The following is a 15,288-nucleotide window of genomic DNA, read 5'->3' as shown; positions in this document are numbered from 1 at the left end:
TTCAATTTGGTACACTGGCACCCATTTCTAAGACCTTTTTTTGCTTTGTGGTTGTGCTATTGTGTGTAGATGGCAAAACAATCTCTTATGAAGTCTAAAAATGTGGTGAAGGGGTGTGTATACTTTCCGAAGGCACTGTATGTATGCCATTCACATGGTCATAGTGATTTTACATAGAAATGCCCATATATGGACATTTATCCTTTTGTCATGCTGTGTCTAATATCTGGCTATCCCTCATAGACAGACTACATATAAACAGAGACAACGATAATATAAGTCAACCGAGCAACTAACAAATAGGTTACATTCAGTTCTATCTTAAGAGAAACAGTGAACTCGATAATATGGGAACGAATAGTGCTGTCTTTTTTTAGTGTCCGTATCGCTCCTCCAGTACGTCCGTCTTGTCTTTAATCTGATTGCATGGTACTCTCCAGACGCACGCCTTGAAGCGTTCTCGTGACCTCTCATTAGCCAATCGCGTTATAACAGTGGAAAGTCACAGTGCGCATCGTCGGACTGCAGGTATAGCGACCACTTCAGTCCACAGACATTTTGAAGATTACTTACCTAAGAAGCGTTGATGGATAAGTCTGATCTCGATATATCCTTTATTCTGTGTTGTATTAAGATAACGAGAAGAGCGGGACTGTTCTATTTATACTTAACATATCGAAAGTGTCTTAGGCGACGTCTGAAGCGTACATTTAAAAGACGTTTTCTTAATTGTGAGAATGATTGCAAATATGCAACTTCCACTTATAACCATCCTGCTTTTCAAGTCATGTTTGTGTCTTCAAATTGGTACGTGTTTTGTTGCTACCTTTTCCGCTATTTTATTGTAAATTGTAATTTTACAAACATCAACCGTTTTTCTCGTGATATTATGATATTCATTATAGCTTAGTAGTCTTTATTATGTTTTTTTTGTAGACACGGTCATTCAGTTTCTGCGTTCGGGAGTGTTCGGCAAGGTGGAGACTGTCGAGCAGGTTTTGGTCAACGGAGCCCCTCTCTCCAGCTGCGGGAAAGACGTCAGCAGCATTCTCAATGCTGTATTGCTGATCAACTACAACGAATCTTTTCAAACGATAGAAGAAAGTGGCAACAACACAATGAAAAGTAGGCTAGTTAATACATACTTATATGAACTTACACTGCAGCACACAGCAAACATTCCGAGAGTTATCTGCACAAGCATGTACCTACAACGGGTTTTATTGGCTGGCTCTGTAAAATATCATGCATTCAGAGATAATCATCATAACGATTCCATTATTGCTTTTCAATTTCTTCCCAGTAAGTCATACTTACATGCGTGTACGAGAGTGCAAACTGGATAGCTTTGGAGTGTTGCTTTTGACAGACCGTCTTCTAGTTGATGGGAATAACTTCCTTACTCTGGACCGAGCCACGGACACTTGGACAGCAGAGGGACCACAGGCTCTCCCTCTGAAACATCTATGGGACCGGGAGAGCACACGCACAAGGCGGGAAATTATGCAACTCCATGAAAGCTGTACCAAACTACTGGAGGAGATCACATGTTCTGAGCCCGGCGCTACTGGAGGTACATAATTAAAGTGTTCCATTACTGATCGGATGCATGTTTAAGTTCTGGGTGTGTTAAGAAAAGAGATTGTAGTTCTCCCTCTTTATCTCTCTGTCTAAAAGATGCCCACTCCCCTTCCAAAATTCTAAAGATGCTGCTGAGAAATGTGAATTTGTTCAACGACCAATAACGGATGCTTCTTGTTGACTCACGTATACCGTTGTTTCTTGACTGATCTATGATACGATTTACACTACCGGTCAAGAGTTTTAGAACATCCCCATTTTTACATTTTTTATTGGAATTTAAGAAGTTCAAGTCCATTGAATAACTTGAAATGGTGCAAAGATGAGCGGTAAACTGCCAGAAGTAAAAACAAAAAAAGAGGTTAGGTCACATGTACATTTCAGCAATGGATGTATATTAAGCCCTGAAAGTTGAAACTAACAATTTCTACAAGTGTCATTTTTGTTGATTACTTATAAACTCTCTGTATGTATAAAAGCAGTGTTGGAACAGATTGTGTTACTACACCCTCTTAAACATTATGTGGGCGGTGTTGTATTGCAGGAAGTAGTATATTGTTATCATAATGGTGAGAAAAAGGCAATTAACAAGGGAAGTCAGAGAGACCATTTAAAGTGAGTGGTCCCTGAAGCATATGATCCGACCCAAGTGATTAGAACGTATCTTTAGAACATCTACACCACCATTGAAAAGTTTTAGGTCACTGAGAAATGTCCTTAAAGTTGTAAATGGCTATTGTAGCTGTAAACGGCTGATTTTCAACTAAATATCTACATAGGTGTACAGAGGCTCATTATCAGCAGCCATCAGACCTGTGTTCCAGTGGCACATTGTGTTTGATAATCCAAGTATATCACGGCTAACTGATCATTAGAAAATTTTTTACAATTATGTTAGCACAGCTGAAAACTGTTGTGCTGATTAAAGAAGCAATTAAACTGGCCTTCTTTAGACTAATTGAGTATCTGAAGTATCAGCAATTGTGGGTTCTATTACAGTCTCAAAATGTCCAGAAACAAAGATTTTTCTTCTGAAACGCGTCAGTTTATTCTTGTTCTGAAAAATGAAGACCATTCCATGCGAGAAATTGCCAAGAAACTGAAAATCTTGTACAACGATGTGTACTACCTTCACAGAACAGCACAAACTATGTACAGTTAGGTCCGGAAATATTTGGATACTGACACAATTTTGGCTCTGTACACCACCACAATGGATTTGAAATGAAACAACTGAGAAGCAAATGAAGTTAAGACTTTCAGCTTTAATTCAATGGGTTGAACTAAAATATTGTATGAAATGTTTAGGAATTGCAACTATTTTCAAACACAGTCCCCTTATGTCAGGGGCTCAAATGTAATTGGACAAATGAACACAATCATAAATAAATTTTTCATTTTAAATACTTTGTCAAGAATCCTTTGCAGGCAATGACTGCTTGAAATCTGGAGCGCATGGACATCACCAAACCCTGGGTTTCCATTTTTGTGATGCTTTGCCAGGCCTTTACTGCAGCTGTCTTCAGTTGTTGTTTGTTCGTGAGTCTTTTTGCCTTACATTTTGTCTTCAGCAAGTGAAATACATGCTTGATCGGGTTGAGATCATGTGATTTGACTCGGCCATTGCAGAATATTCCACTTCTTTGCCTTAAAAAAACTCCTGCGTTGCTTTTGCAGTATGTTTTGTGTCATTGTCCATCTGTAATGTGAAGTGCCGTCTAGTCAACTTCTCTGAATTTAGCTGAATCTGATTAGACAATATATCCCTATACACTTTAGAATTCATCCAGCTTCTTCTGTCTTCTGTCACATCATCAATAAACACTAGTGACCCAGTGCCATTGGAAGCCATGCATGCCCATGCCATCACACTGCCTCCACCGTATTTTACAGATGATGTGGTATGCTTCGGATCATGAACCGTTCCAAGCCTTCTCTATACTTTTTTCTTCCCATCATTCTGGCAAAGGTTGATCTTAGTTTCATCTGTCCGAAGAATGCTGATCCAGAACTGGGCTGGCTTTTTTAGGTGTTATTTGGCCAAGTCTAATCTGGTTTATGAACGGTTTGCACCTTGTGGTGAACCCTCTATTTGCTTTTCTCTTTGTGGTAGACTTGGATAATTATAAGCCTACCTCCTGGAGAGTGTTCTTCACTTGGCTGGATGTTGTAAAGGGGTTTTTCTTAACAATGGAAAGGATCCTACGATCATCTACCACTGTTGTCTTCCATGTTGTCTTCCACCAGTGCATTAATTTTTTCTCAGAATCTACCTGACTGTTGATTTGGCCACTCCTAATGTTCCTGCCTATTTCACTTGCATTGAGAGCTCCTTTGACTGCATGTTGTGGGTTCACAGCAACAGATTCCAAATGCGAATGGCACACATGGAATCAACTATTGAACTTTAACTGCTTAATTGATGAAGAAATAACGAAGGAGTAGCCTACACCTGTCCATGAAACAGCTTTTGGTCCTTGAAAAAATAGGGGCTACATATTAAAGAGCTGTAATTCCTAAACCCTTTCTCCAATTTGGATGTGAATACCCTCAAATTAATGCTGAGAGACTGCACTTTAAGCCCATATTCATTATTTAACTGTAACTTGAATATATTTTGGTGAACAGCCAAAATATCAAAACTTGTGTCAGTGTCCAATTATTTCTGGACCTAACTGTATGTTAATACAGCTTGTCCATTAAATGTTTGTTTACAGAAGGAAGCCTAGTTTTTGCCACCCATCTTAGTTAACAGTGTGTGTTTGTCTGTGTGTCAGTGCGAAAGCCCTCAGGCCTACAAGCCAAAAGATCCATGGAATGTTCCTTTTTTTTAAGTCACTTGCTTAACTATTTGTAAGTGGGTCTCAGTCAATCAGGTGAATTCCTGTTGTTGTCGTGTTCCAGCAGGGATGGACATTCCGACGGCCCTGGCTCCGCTGCTTGCAGGCCTGGGATTTGTTATATTGGTTATTGCTAGCTTCCTCATCTCAAAGAAACAAGGTGAGTAGCATTATTCATGCTGGTTGGCCTCTTTTTGCTCCTGGTGTTTAAAGGCCCAGTCTGGTACATTTAATCATAATTTCATAACCTGTATTAATATTGACCGACCAAGTTTAGATCAACGTGTATCAGCAATGGGAAAGGTTATTGCATGCAGGGCAATTTTTATGTGATTTACATTTTTATATATTTGACCTTTGCATCTTTGTTGCATACAATAGCACTTCATAAAAGGCATTGCCCTCATAATCTTCTGTGAGAAGTTACTCTACAACTAAGAGCAAGCTTTTTTCCTCTCTTTAGATCCCACCATTTCAGGACATCCTGGAGGTAAGGATATTTTTTCAGCTGGCTTTTCGTTTTCTTGATTAAATATTAACAGATGGGTTAGTTTGTTGGCTGGACAGTGCTCCCTCCTTAACCGCACCCTGTAAACATTAACATGACAGTGTATACCATAGGTTTTAGCATACTCACCTTGTCTTTTGATGTTACTTGGTTTTTGTGGGCATCTCTAACTTTTGTGAGTGAGCACCTCTATGTCCTGTGTTCTAGGGGCCCTTATTCATGATCATAGAGATTGGTGTCAGCATATATTGCAAATAATCCCCTTGAAAGTGAAGAGTTCTGACTAAGAATTTGCTTCATTTGAATTGGAATTCCATTCTTTCTGGACATTCCTACATTCAAAACTTGTTGTTTAAACTGGTTAAACAACATTGTAAACAGCTATTGTGGAAAATCCTGTCATTCTATCAATCATGGTGGTGTTTGAGCATGGTATCTTGGGAGGGAGTTCATTTATCTATCTTAGCATTGTAAATAGCACATATTATACTAGTTTAAATAAGGTATTTTAAGGGACAGGAGTCTTTCATTTTATTGATACATAATACATTTAATGTTTTACTGTATAACATTAATATAATAATAGATAGATATCTTTACACTGGTGTAGTTCTCTAAGCTCCTAACTCCAGATCACGCATGGGGGTGCAATCCCCTGCTCTTCTTCTTATGCCCCTCCTCTCAGTCTCCCTCTACATACCTGTTTCTGTAGCCTCTCCTCCTTATGGTCTTGTCATTAATTTAACACAAATACAAAACATTTCTTAAAAATCTCTCCAGTGCCATTTTCTAAGATATATATTTTGTATTTGTGTTATATTAACTAGCACCCAGTTTGCTATCCTCCAGTTGTTTCTAAAATGCGTACAGGTCTGTGTTTTGCCTTACCAATGACTTGCTATACAAATATGACTGCAATTCAAAAATGACCCTCCGAATGTTGTTCCTGGTGGAGGACTATGTTACTTGTGTCTTATGTTACATGTATTTATCATTTGACATACAAGTTTACAAAGTATTTAAACCCTCTTGACTTTTTCCACATTTTGTTAAATTAGAATGGATTAACTTGAGTCTGCGTAGTTTAATTTAGTTTTTGCCTTTTAATAATGATGGACCCCATGTGCACCTGGGATCTTTAGAAATATAAAATGTTGATATCCTGGGGTATTCTGTGTAGATCAGTGAAACATTTTTTAATTTAAATTTAGGCTGTAGAGCAAAATAATATTCAGGAAATAAGGGATTTATTTTAATGTTTTAAGTCAGTTTTTTTCTTCCCTGCAGGGGTCATTGGCTCCATAATTCACTATCCTCATAATATCTCAGAATTATCACACAGCCCTAATCCAGGAAGAGGGTACCAGGTCCTCTAAAACCCAACCTCCTTCTGTTCACTGGTTCTCACTTCACAACCATCTGGTCTGGTGACCATAAAATGCCTTATGTGTGGATTGACTTTCTACCATCTGCCTCAAAATATGTACACTCTCCCTTGATGTGGTGGAAAATGCTCACTTTTGCTAGTTAAATATTTTTAAATGACCCGGAGTGAGAAAACATTGTAATTGAGAGTATGACAGAAACTATTGTGGCATCACCAATTGTGTAAATTTAGACACTTACTGTAAATTGAAATCTTAGTGGTAAAGGATATCAATACGATTTTATGCACTTTATAATCGATTTTTTTCCCTGGGTGGGATTCTAACCCTGTGCATTTTCATGTAATTGTACTTATGCTCTTCAGCCTTTTATGTCAACACAGACACAGCATGCATGCACATATACACAGACACAGCATGCATGCACATATACACAGACATAGGCATCAACATACACACAGAGATCCAAAAAAGCAGATGCACAATACTGAACACAATTCTGTCAAAAGGTTTGTGTGTAGAATTTTGTTACTTTATTGATATATTCAATCAATTTTAATGACCATGCCTGAACCAAAACACTATTAAAAAACCACATGTTGCCTTAGTGTGAAGAGCTACTGTATTTTAAGGCATCTGAATGTATAATGAAACAGGGATTTGCTGAGATTTCTGATTACAGGTTTTGTCACTTCATTTGTGTAATGTAACATACAGATGTGTATCACATTATTAAAGAAAGCTATCTGTTTATTACCTTTGTACTTGTCTTGGAATATTCCGAGGTCATCTTTCATTGTAAGTGTTTATGAAGTGTTTCTGAAGTCAGATAGTTGCACTGGCATCCACACTTAAGTACCAAATCCATAACCCCATTTTCAGTGTGTTTTCTTTGTCATTTAACAGAAATGTTTATCCAAATTTATGGATTATGAATATTTAAGGTGATATACTGCATATTTTGGGCATTTCTTTTTGCCATACTTTTGGTATATATATGTTTGTCATCTATCAGCGAGTCCTTTTTACAGAACTCTGAAGGCTCTTGTAAGTACTGTCATCTGGCCATCCTGTTTTTAAAGTGGTTTGCCCCTTGCAATGTAAAACCTGTAGTTCTGTTGAAGTGTGTTGCGGTGGCTTTGTCGTTCACACATACTTACCAAATAATGTTAAATATTTTTCTTCACAATTTCAAATGTTTAGTCATTTAGCAGACACTTATCCTGAGCAATTTGAAGGAGTAACAATGGTTTCAAGTCTTGGTCTTGGGCAAAACTATAGATTTTCTAATTGGTTTTAATCAGTTAATGGAACTTGCAGACTCCAAAGGCAAACACCAAGCACATAATGAAGACTAGACCCTCAAGAACAGGGTCAATCAAGTACAAGGTGATGGCGAAAACCAGCAGACACTCGGCCCTCCGTGGAACAGCTTGTACACCCCTGCTCTAAAGCAAAATTAATCTACACTGGCCCTAACAAGCTGCACACCTGCAGTCTGACTTCCAGCAGTTACAAATCTTATTTATAGATTGTGGGTTGGTACAGAATGCAAATCAAATTAATTACATGCTAGTTTTTAAGTCAGAACCTGGTTTTGGTTTACTTAAATGACTAACCTAAACAGTTATTTTATAGAACATGTTGTTTGCCACAAATACCTTGTGATTTGGTTAGATGAAAATATGGCTTAAATTTGCTTGTTTAATAGGAACAAATTGTCTGTCATGTCTGCATAGACAATATATTGTGCAAGCAACTTTTATGTCCCTGTTAGATTAAGGTGATGTGCTATAAATGCATGCCTCAACTTCTGTAATGACACCTTGATGTAGTCTATCAAACAGCCTTGCATTTTTTCTGGTGCAGATTTTCAGGCACATCACTGTCTTTCATGTACTTCGGTTGTCTGGGAGTCACTGACCTCTAGATGTCCAGGAAATGGGCAATGACATGAACATAAACTGCTCTTTTGGGCCTGCACAAAAAATGTGATAGAACAGCCCTGACTAACCAGAAAAACAGGTCAAGCAAATTGTCCCAATACCTTTGGTGCCCTTAAACACATATTCACACAAATGATATTCCCCTCCATTCCTTCTTTACTTGAAAACTCTTCATATACTACTGGTAAATGGTACTATTTACTCCATTACTGATTTAGGGCTGCCTGAAGAACAGCAAGTCCGGTAGAGGTGCAGTCTGTAAAAATGTTTTCCTTTATCCTGTCTCAGAAACATCCAAGCTACATCAAAGACACAAATATGTTAATAAACGTAATAACATAGATGTTGCCTGCAGAAGCGATGTCCTTTCCTATGTATAGATAGTGACTCTTTATATCCAAATTGACACATCATTTGGCCTCAAGACAGTGAAGAATATTTTCCAAAAATACCAAGATCAGGAGCAACCTGATGAAGCCATCCTCTCTTCTCAAAATTGGCCTGACAAAAAAGCGACTTTCGGCCACAATGGGAAAAGAAATTGCCCCAGCCTATTCATATATTTATATATCCTTGACTGATTGGGAACAGGCCTTCCAAAATTTGAAAAACAAGGTATGTTCCACACCTAGATGACATTTAGGTGTGTGGTGCCATCTAGTGGACTATTTTGATAAATAAAATTACACAATGAAGGGAGGAAAATTTTAAAACAAATAGATCCATAAAGAAAACGTGATCCAGAGCACAAAGGACTTCAGACTGGGGCTAAGATAAATTTTTCTGATGATCCAGAGCACACAGCCAAGACTGGTGGAGTGGCTTTGGGACACCTCTGTGAATGAGTGAAAGGCAGTAATGGACTGGAAATCGCAGAACAAAAGAGCCTGTAGACACATTTACAAAAGTAACACATTTTTTCGGTGGTGATGCCACCTCGCTTGTATTAATGCTGCTGTTAGTAATATGCAGTAACCCACTATGGAGGCGAGGATCTTTTCTCAGGGTTTTGTTTACGGCCCCTAAAAATTGTGGCTTTCGATGTCTGTTGAGGCAAAAAAATGTACATTACATTTAATGTTTACAGCAGGTTAATGTCTTTGATGCTGTAGTGGTCATTTTACTGAACTGGTGTATTAATGGAAATGTGTAGTTAAGTATTGAGCTTAATGGAAAAGTACTGAGTCCCTGTGAGCAATGCCAGAGGTGTGGATGTAGATGTAGCTGTAAAACTTTTGTCAGAATGGGCATAGATACAGATCAATGAGCTTTAGGACAGGATGGAGGAAGACATAACAGGGTGTAGGAAGGATAAGGTGTTGACTATGCAACATTTTACCCCCACCTATTCTTGTATAAGTACGGATGATTCTCTGAGCTACCTTAGAGATGCCTCACGGTTTGCTTTGTGAACTATGATTCCACTCTTCTTGCAAATAATAAATCTGCTAATTGTGCCAAGAGAATTCTGTCTCTGTACCTACTTCCAAATGGGTTCTATTCAACTGAATGGCCACCCCAATGCCCTGCTACTTACATAATTCAGTCCTTGATACACCATTGTCAGTCACCTTTTATTAGCTATCAGTTAATTAATGTTCAGGTTGACAATGGGCCCAGGTCAACTGCAATGGAAGAAGAGGGCCAGGGACAGCCAGGATACTGTTAGAAATCAGCCATTTCGTATAGTGGTTGTAATAATTATCGCATACCCGTTTGTCAAGGGAGAGAGTAATTCACATATTTATTGCAGCATTAGAAAGTCTTGTTCATTAGGTTACGGACCTGGTCTTCCTTAAACAGGTCCGTAACCTTACAGAGCTACTTCTTACGGAGTAGCTCTGTAAGAAGCATCTCAAGGTCCTGGAGTGGCCTAGCCAGTCTCTAGACCTGAACCCAATAGAAAATCTTTGGAGGGAGCTGAAATTCCGTATTGCACAGCAACAGCCCCGAAACCTGAAGGATCTGGAGAAGGTCTGTATGGAGGAGTGGACCAAAATCCCTGCTGCAGTGTGTGCAAACCTGGTCAAGAACTACAGGAAACGTATGATCTCTGTAATTGCAAACAAAGGTTTCTGTACCAAATATTAAGTTCTGCTTTTCTGATGTATCAAATACTTATGTCATGCAATAAAAAGCAAATTAATTACTTAAAATTCATACAAAGTGATTTTCTAGATTATTGCTTTAGATTCCGTCCCTCACAGTTGAAGTGTATCTATGATAAAAATTACAGACTTTTACATGCTTTGTAAGTGGGAAAACCTGCAAAATCGGCAGTGTATCAAATACTTGTTCTCCCCACTGTATATATGGAAGAATCTGCATTTGTTATATTACTCCACTCATTTATTTAGGTTTTTCCTTTAATTTGTCATCTGTAAGTGTTGTTTGGAGACATAAGACCCTACTGTTTTATCCTTCTCTGCTATCCTGCTCATTTTCTTTGGGCTAGTGTAAGGCATGTTTTTCTTCAGTTACCTATATGCAAAGCTGCTAGGTTCCACGACTCCCTCTCCTGTGGCTCCCCTGCTAGTGGCTCCAGCAGTCAGCGTCATTGGCTTTCTGAAGCCACCACCTCCTTCCCCCCTTCAGTAATCACCAGACGCTGTTTTGTGCTAGGATCATTATTAGTTCAGATACATGTCTGTCTGTTGGTTAGGAAGGGGTTGTGGGTTATTGTTTGTTGGCACCGTTCTATCTTGGTTTACATCAGGGTTTCTCTATTTGTTTACACGTCATTGTGGAAAACTGTTAGACCCGGCTCTATGGCCCGGTTGGGAAGGTTTTCTTCTTTTACTGGGTTAACTTTTGCCCATTGTTTATGTATTGCCTGCTTTGCAGTTCCTTACACTTGCCTATCTGTGAAATAAACACAAGCAAGCGACTCCCTGCGTGTGACTCCTAATTCCTGAAGGTAATAATGACTGATCTCAAAATGGTTACCCTTAATGTCAAGGGAATAAACCAATTAGTTAGATTATTTCTTTTTAAAAAACTCATCCGATCAGACTTTTTCTAGTATAAACTACTTTTTAACTGTTTTAACTATTCTGGACAGGGCAAAAGTCTGCAATATTGGTATACAGTGGGGAGAACAAGTATTTGACACACGGCCGATTTTGCAGGTTTTCCCACTTACAAAGCATGTAGAAGTCTGTAATTTTTATCATAGGTACTCTTCAACTGAGTGACGGAATCTATAACGAAAATCCAGAAAATCACATTGTATGATTTTTAAGTAATTAATTTGCATTTTATTGCATGACATAAGTATTTGATACATCAGAAAAGCAGAACTTAATATTTGGTACAGAAACCTTGCTGAAAGACCCAGCCACGACCCATCTTCAATGCTCTTATTGAGGGAAGGAGGTTGTTGGCCAAGATCTCGTGATTCATGACCCCATCAATCCTCCCCTCAATACAGTGAAGTCGTCCTGTCCTCTTTGGAGAAAAGCATCCCCAAAGAATGATGTTTCCACCTCCATGTTTCACGGTTGGGATGGTGTTCATAGGGTTGTACTCATCCTTCTTCTTCCTCCAAACATGGCGAGTGGAGTTTAGACCAAAAAGCTCTATTTTTGTCTCATCAGACCACATGACCTTCTCCCATTCCTCCTCTGGATCATCCAGATGGTCATTGGCAAACTTCAGACGGGCCTGGACATGCGCTGGCTTGAGCAGGGGGACCTTGCATGCACTGCAGGATTTTAATCCATGACGGCGTAGTGTGTTACTAATGGTTAAAGAAAAACTAACAGGTCTGTGAGAACCGGAATTCTTAGTGGTTTGTAGGTGATCAAATACTTATGGCATGCAATAAAATGCAAATTCATTATTAAAAAATCATACAATGTGATTTTCTGGATTTTTGTTTTAGATTCCGGCTCTCACATTTGAAGTGTACCTATGATAAAAATGACAGACCTCTACATGCTTTGTAAGTAGGAAAACATGCAAAATCGGCAGTGTATCAAATACTTGTTCTCCCCACTATACATAGAAGATTCTGGAAAATGAACCATGTTGATGAGGGGGTTTGCTGTGCACCTGTTTTGGGAGCGCGGGAAGACTTTCCGAGGAGTGGGGACCCGCGCTCAGCAAACACCTTTGATTCTTACTTAGAAGCCAAACTCCAGCCATCAAGCATTCAGTGCAACAGATCAATCCCCCCTTAACCCACTGTAAAGTTCTTTGGCTTCATATAAAGTTGCACTAAGCATAAGCCCCTGCATGACCAAAAATATTTGTTGATTACAGTCCTTTCCATATAACTACACCAATAGGTTATAACATGAATTACCCATCTGTCTTATTGGGAGGTATAAACAATAAGATTTTATATATTTTTTAAAAAGGGCTTCTCAAGCATAAAATGTAATAGGCAAGTCATTCCAAAACAATTTCATTAAAAACACTACTACACATGATGAATGTCTAACCATATATTTATTATTTGGCTCTTAGAAGAGCCTTTTCTTTGTAGTAAAAATATGCATATTTTTATACCTTAGAAGTCAAGTCCTTCCAGAGATTTTAGCATGTATAACTATAACAATTTGGTTCTTAATATTCTCTCTTTAGTTAGTTACTTATGGTCCAACTGTGAAGATCCTTAAACCATGGGAGGACTGAAAATCTCTTCTGATTACCCAAAAATATTCCCTTTGTTTCAGTCTGAATACAGGGACGGAAATAAGAGTAATCAGGCAAAGCTATCCTAAACGTATTATTAATGAATACGCATGTACTGATCAGGTAAAAAAATTACTTATTTTGAGAAGGGAAAAACCCTGAACAGTATACAATCAATAAACATGGGGGAAATGATTAAAATGAGTTGGTCAATATTGTGGGGGGCTTGTTTCACGTCACACCGATCTGCTTCTTTCAGGCCTTTAAAGCCTATCGCCGTGACCTCAGGAAAAATGAGAAGACCGTACAATAGACTGGAGTTAATGTTTAAATCTTAATTAAATCTGATCATTTACTTATGTTTTCACTGGCTTATACTTCTTTTGAACAGCAACCTCTACTGGTCACCTTATTTAATAATTAATTTCAGAAAAGTTGTACTGTATGCTTTGCAAGGCCAGCAATGGCGCAGTTGTTAACTTTTTGAGTGCAGACGATACTGTTTATTGTATTGTATAATCATTTGTTTTATTTTGTGTATCTTATGACACTCTTGCCTCAAATGCTTCAGAAAGCCTCAGTTGCCCATCACTAATGGATTATGCAATTGCTTACTGTACTGCCACTGCAACATTCTTCTTCTCTTAAATTAATGGATGATCGCATCCATTGAAGGTGCATATACCTACTGTACCGGAGTGTGAGGCCGCTCACGGCCTGCCTTTCTTAAATCCTCCCGCTCAGACCTGTAGCCCTGAGAAATCGACATACAGCCTTATCCACCACCCCGCCCCCCAGCAACCCCTCTACATCCCACTTCCTCCCCTCCCCTCTAACCTTCTCATACAACCTTTCTCTCTCAACATCACACTGTTCACAATACATCAACACATGTTCAACTGTTTCCTCCACTCGACACCCATCACACAGCCCTGTTTCATGCTTACCTTCAATGACGCGTTCAGTCCTGTATGCCCTAACCGTAGTCGACACCACATCACCTCTTCTCTCCTACACCCCATATTCCTCACCTCTACCCTCACTGTCTGCTGCACCCCATAATACCCCCTCCCCTTCCTGCTTCCATCCCACTTCCTCTGCAAATAGTCAACACCTACCCCCTTTATCAACGTTTTAAATTCCCCCGTCCTCACTTTATCCATACTACTCCACCAACTTTCCAGTTAACCACCCATACACCTTATTCTTGCCCACTTCCCACTCCCAGCAATTATCCACTGCCTTGACTGCTGGATTCCCCTTCACACTCCCCTTTAATCTGGCCCAGTATGCCAATACCAGTTTATCCCGCCTCAGTTCCAGTGGCATCTCCCCAACTTCTACTTGCAAGGCCTGAACCGATTTTGTCAGTCTCACGCAAGGCCTCACTCACCCAACCCTCTGCTTCAGAAAAAACTCCAGCCTAAGCCACAAAATGGACGTCAATGCTATAGGCTTATCACTGCTCTTTTCCACCCAGCCAGAACATTCCCAGACCTCCACACCCTATTATACAACTGTAGACATTTTATTTATTGGCATTCTTATTCATTCATTATTTTATAAAAGGGTTTTGTACTCTGTATGTTTGATCAATTACACATATGCTGAAAAGCTAGTCTCTCTCTCTGTCTCCAACTTATAAGGCCAGTGTCTTGTGTTCAGGGGCAGGGATGAATGGAATGTCGGCTGAGCAGGGCCTTGGCTCCTTTAAGCAGTAAGAGAAACAGGCCTCTGCCTGTACCATAAAACCGCCATAAGAAACTGTTCTCTAGGAGGAAGCTCTTGAACAGCATGGGGTTATTATTACTTACATCCTACAGGTGAACAGAGCTCTATTCCTTATTGGGAAGAGCAGAGTCAACTTAAGTCCCCATATAGTAACTGTCCAGATTGTCCTATCTCAGACCTTTGACCGGGTTGTCTAGGCAACCGACATTCTCAGATTTTCTGTCTCCTGGAGCTATTTGTGCAACCTTGCATTTTTATGTTGGAGGAGGATATAAGCTTGAAACTTGAAATGCATAATCAGAACAATCTGTCATGACTTACTCTGTATTGGTCTTTGTACTCTTTTTGTCATGATGGTTGTTCCCGTGGTGTCACGTAATTAAACTTGAAATAATCAACTGTTATACCAGACTCTGAGAGGTTTTTATTGTAATAAATCGCGAACATTTTCCATACTCCACACAACTCCAACACTGCTCGTATCACACAATCTGATGCTTTCTCAACCATCACATAACATATAAAAATTAGAGGTAAAATTAGTAAGAAAGGTTAGTCAGTTTAACACAATGCTTAATGGTGTCTAGCCATTCTATAAGCGTGTAGTGCTGTGGTGTAGTGGTTAAATACAGTGACTCTCACGCGGGAGACTCAGGTTT

General features: G+C 39.2%; 1 protein-coding gene across 3 annotated transcripts; it reads left to right on the top strand.

The window, feature by feature from the left end:
- The first annotated feature begins 486 nt into the window (after positions 1-486).
- LOC105018268 lies at positions 487-7,067 on the top strand. Of its 3 annotated transcripts, none has more exons than XM_010883582.3 (6): positions 487-807; positions 937-1,125; positions 1,370-1,573; positions 4,486-4,581; positions 4,885-4,911; positions 6,217-7,067. In XM_010883582.3, exons 1-6 carry the CDS (start codon positions 738-740, stop codon positions 6,303-6,305), a joined length of 675 nt encoding a protein of 224 aa, XP_010881884.1. In that variant the 5' UTR covers positions 487-737; the 3' UTR covers positions 6,306-7,067. The 3 variants fall into 3 exon arrangements, with proteins under 3 accessions (XP_010881884.1, XP_010881876.1, XP_010881869.1); XM_010883574.4 differs by having other exon boundaries at positions 488-807; positions 1,304-1,573; positions 4,489-4,581; XM_010883567.4 differs by having other exon boundaries at positions 489-807; positions 1,304-1,573.
- The last annotated feature ends 8,221 nt before the right edge of the window (positions 7,068-15,288 follow it).

Source organism: Esox lucius, chromosome 3 (genome assembly GCF_011004845.1).
Source record: "Esox lucius isolate fEsoLuc1 chromosome 3, fEsoLuc1.pri, whole genome shotgun sequence".
NCBI lineage: Eukaryota > Metazoa > Chordata > Actinopteri > Esociformes > Esocidae > Esox > Esox lucius.
The sequence above is the reverse complement of the archived record's forward strand: the minus strand, read 5'-3'. Positions and strand labels throughout refer to the sequence as shown.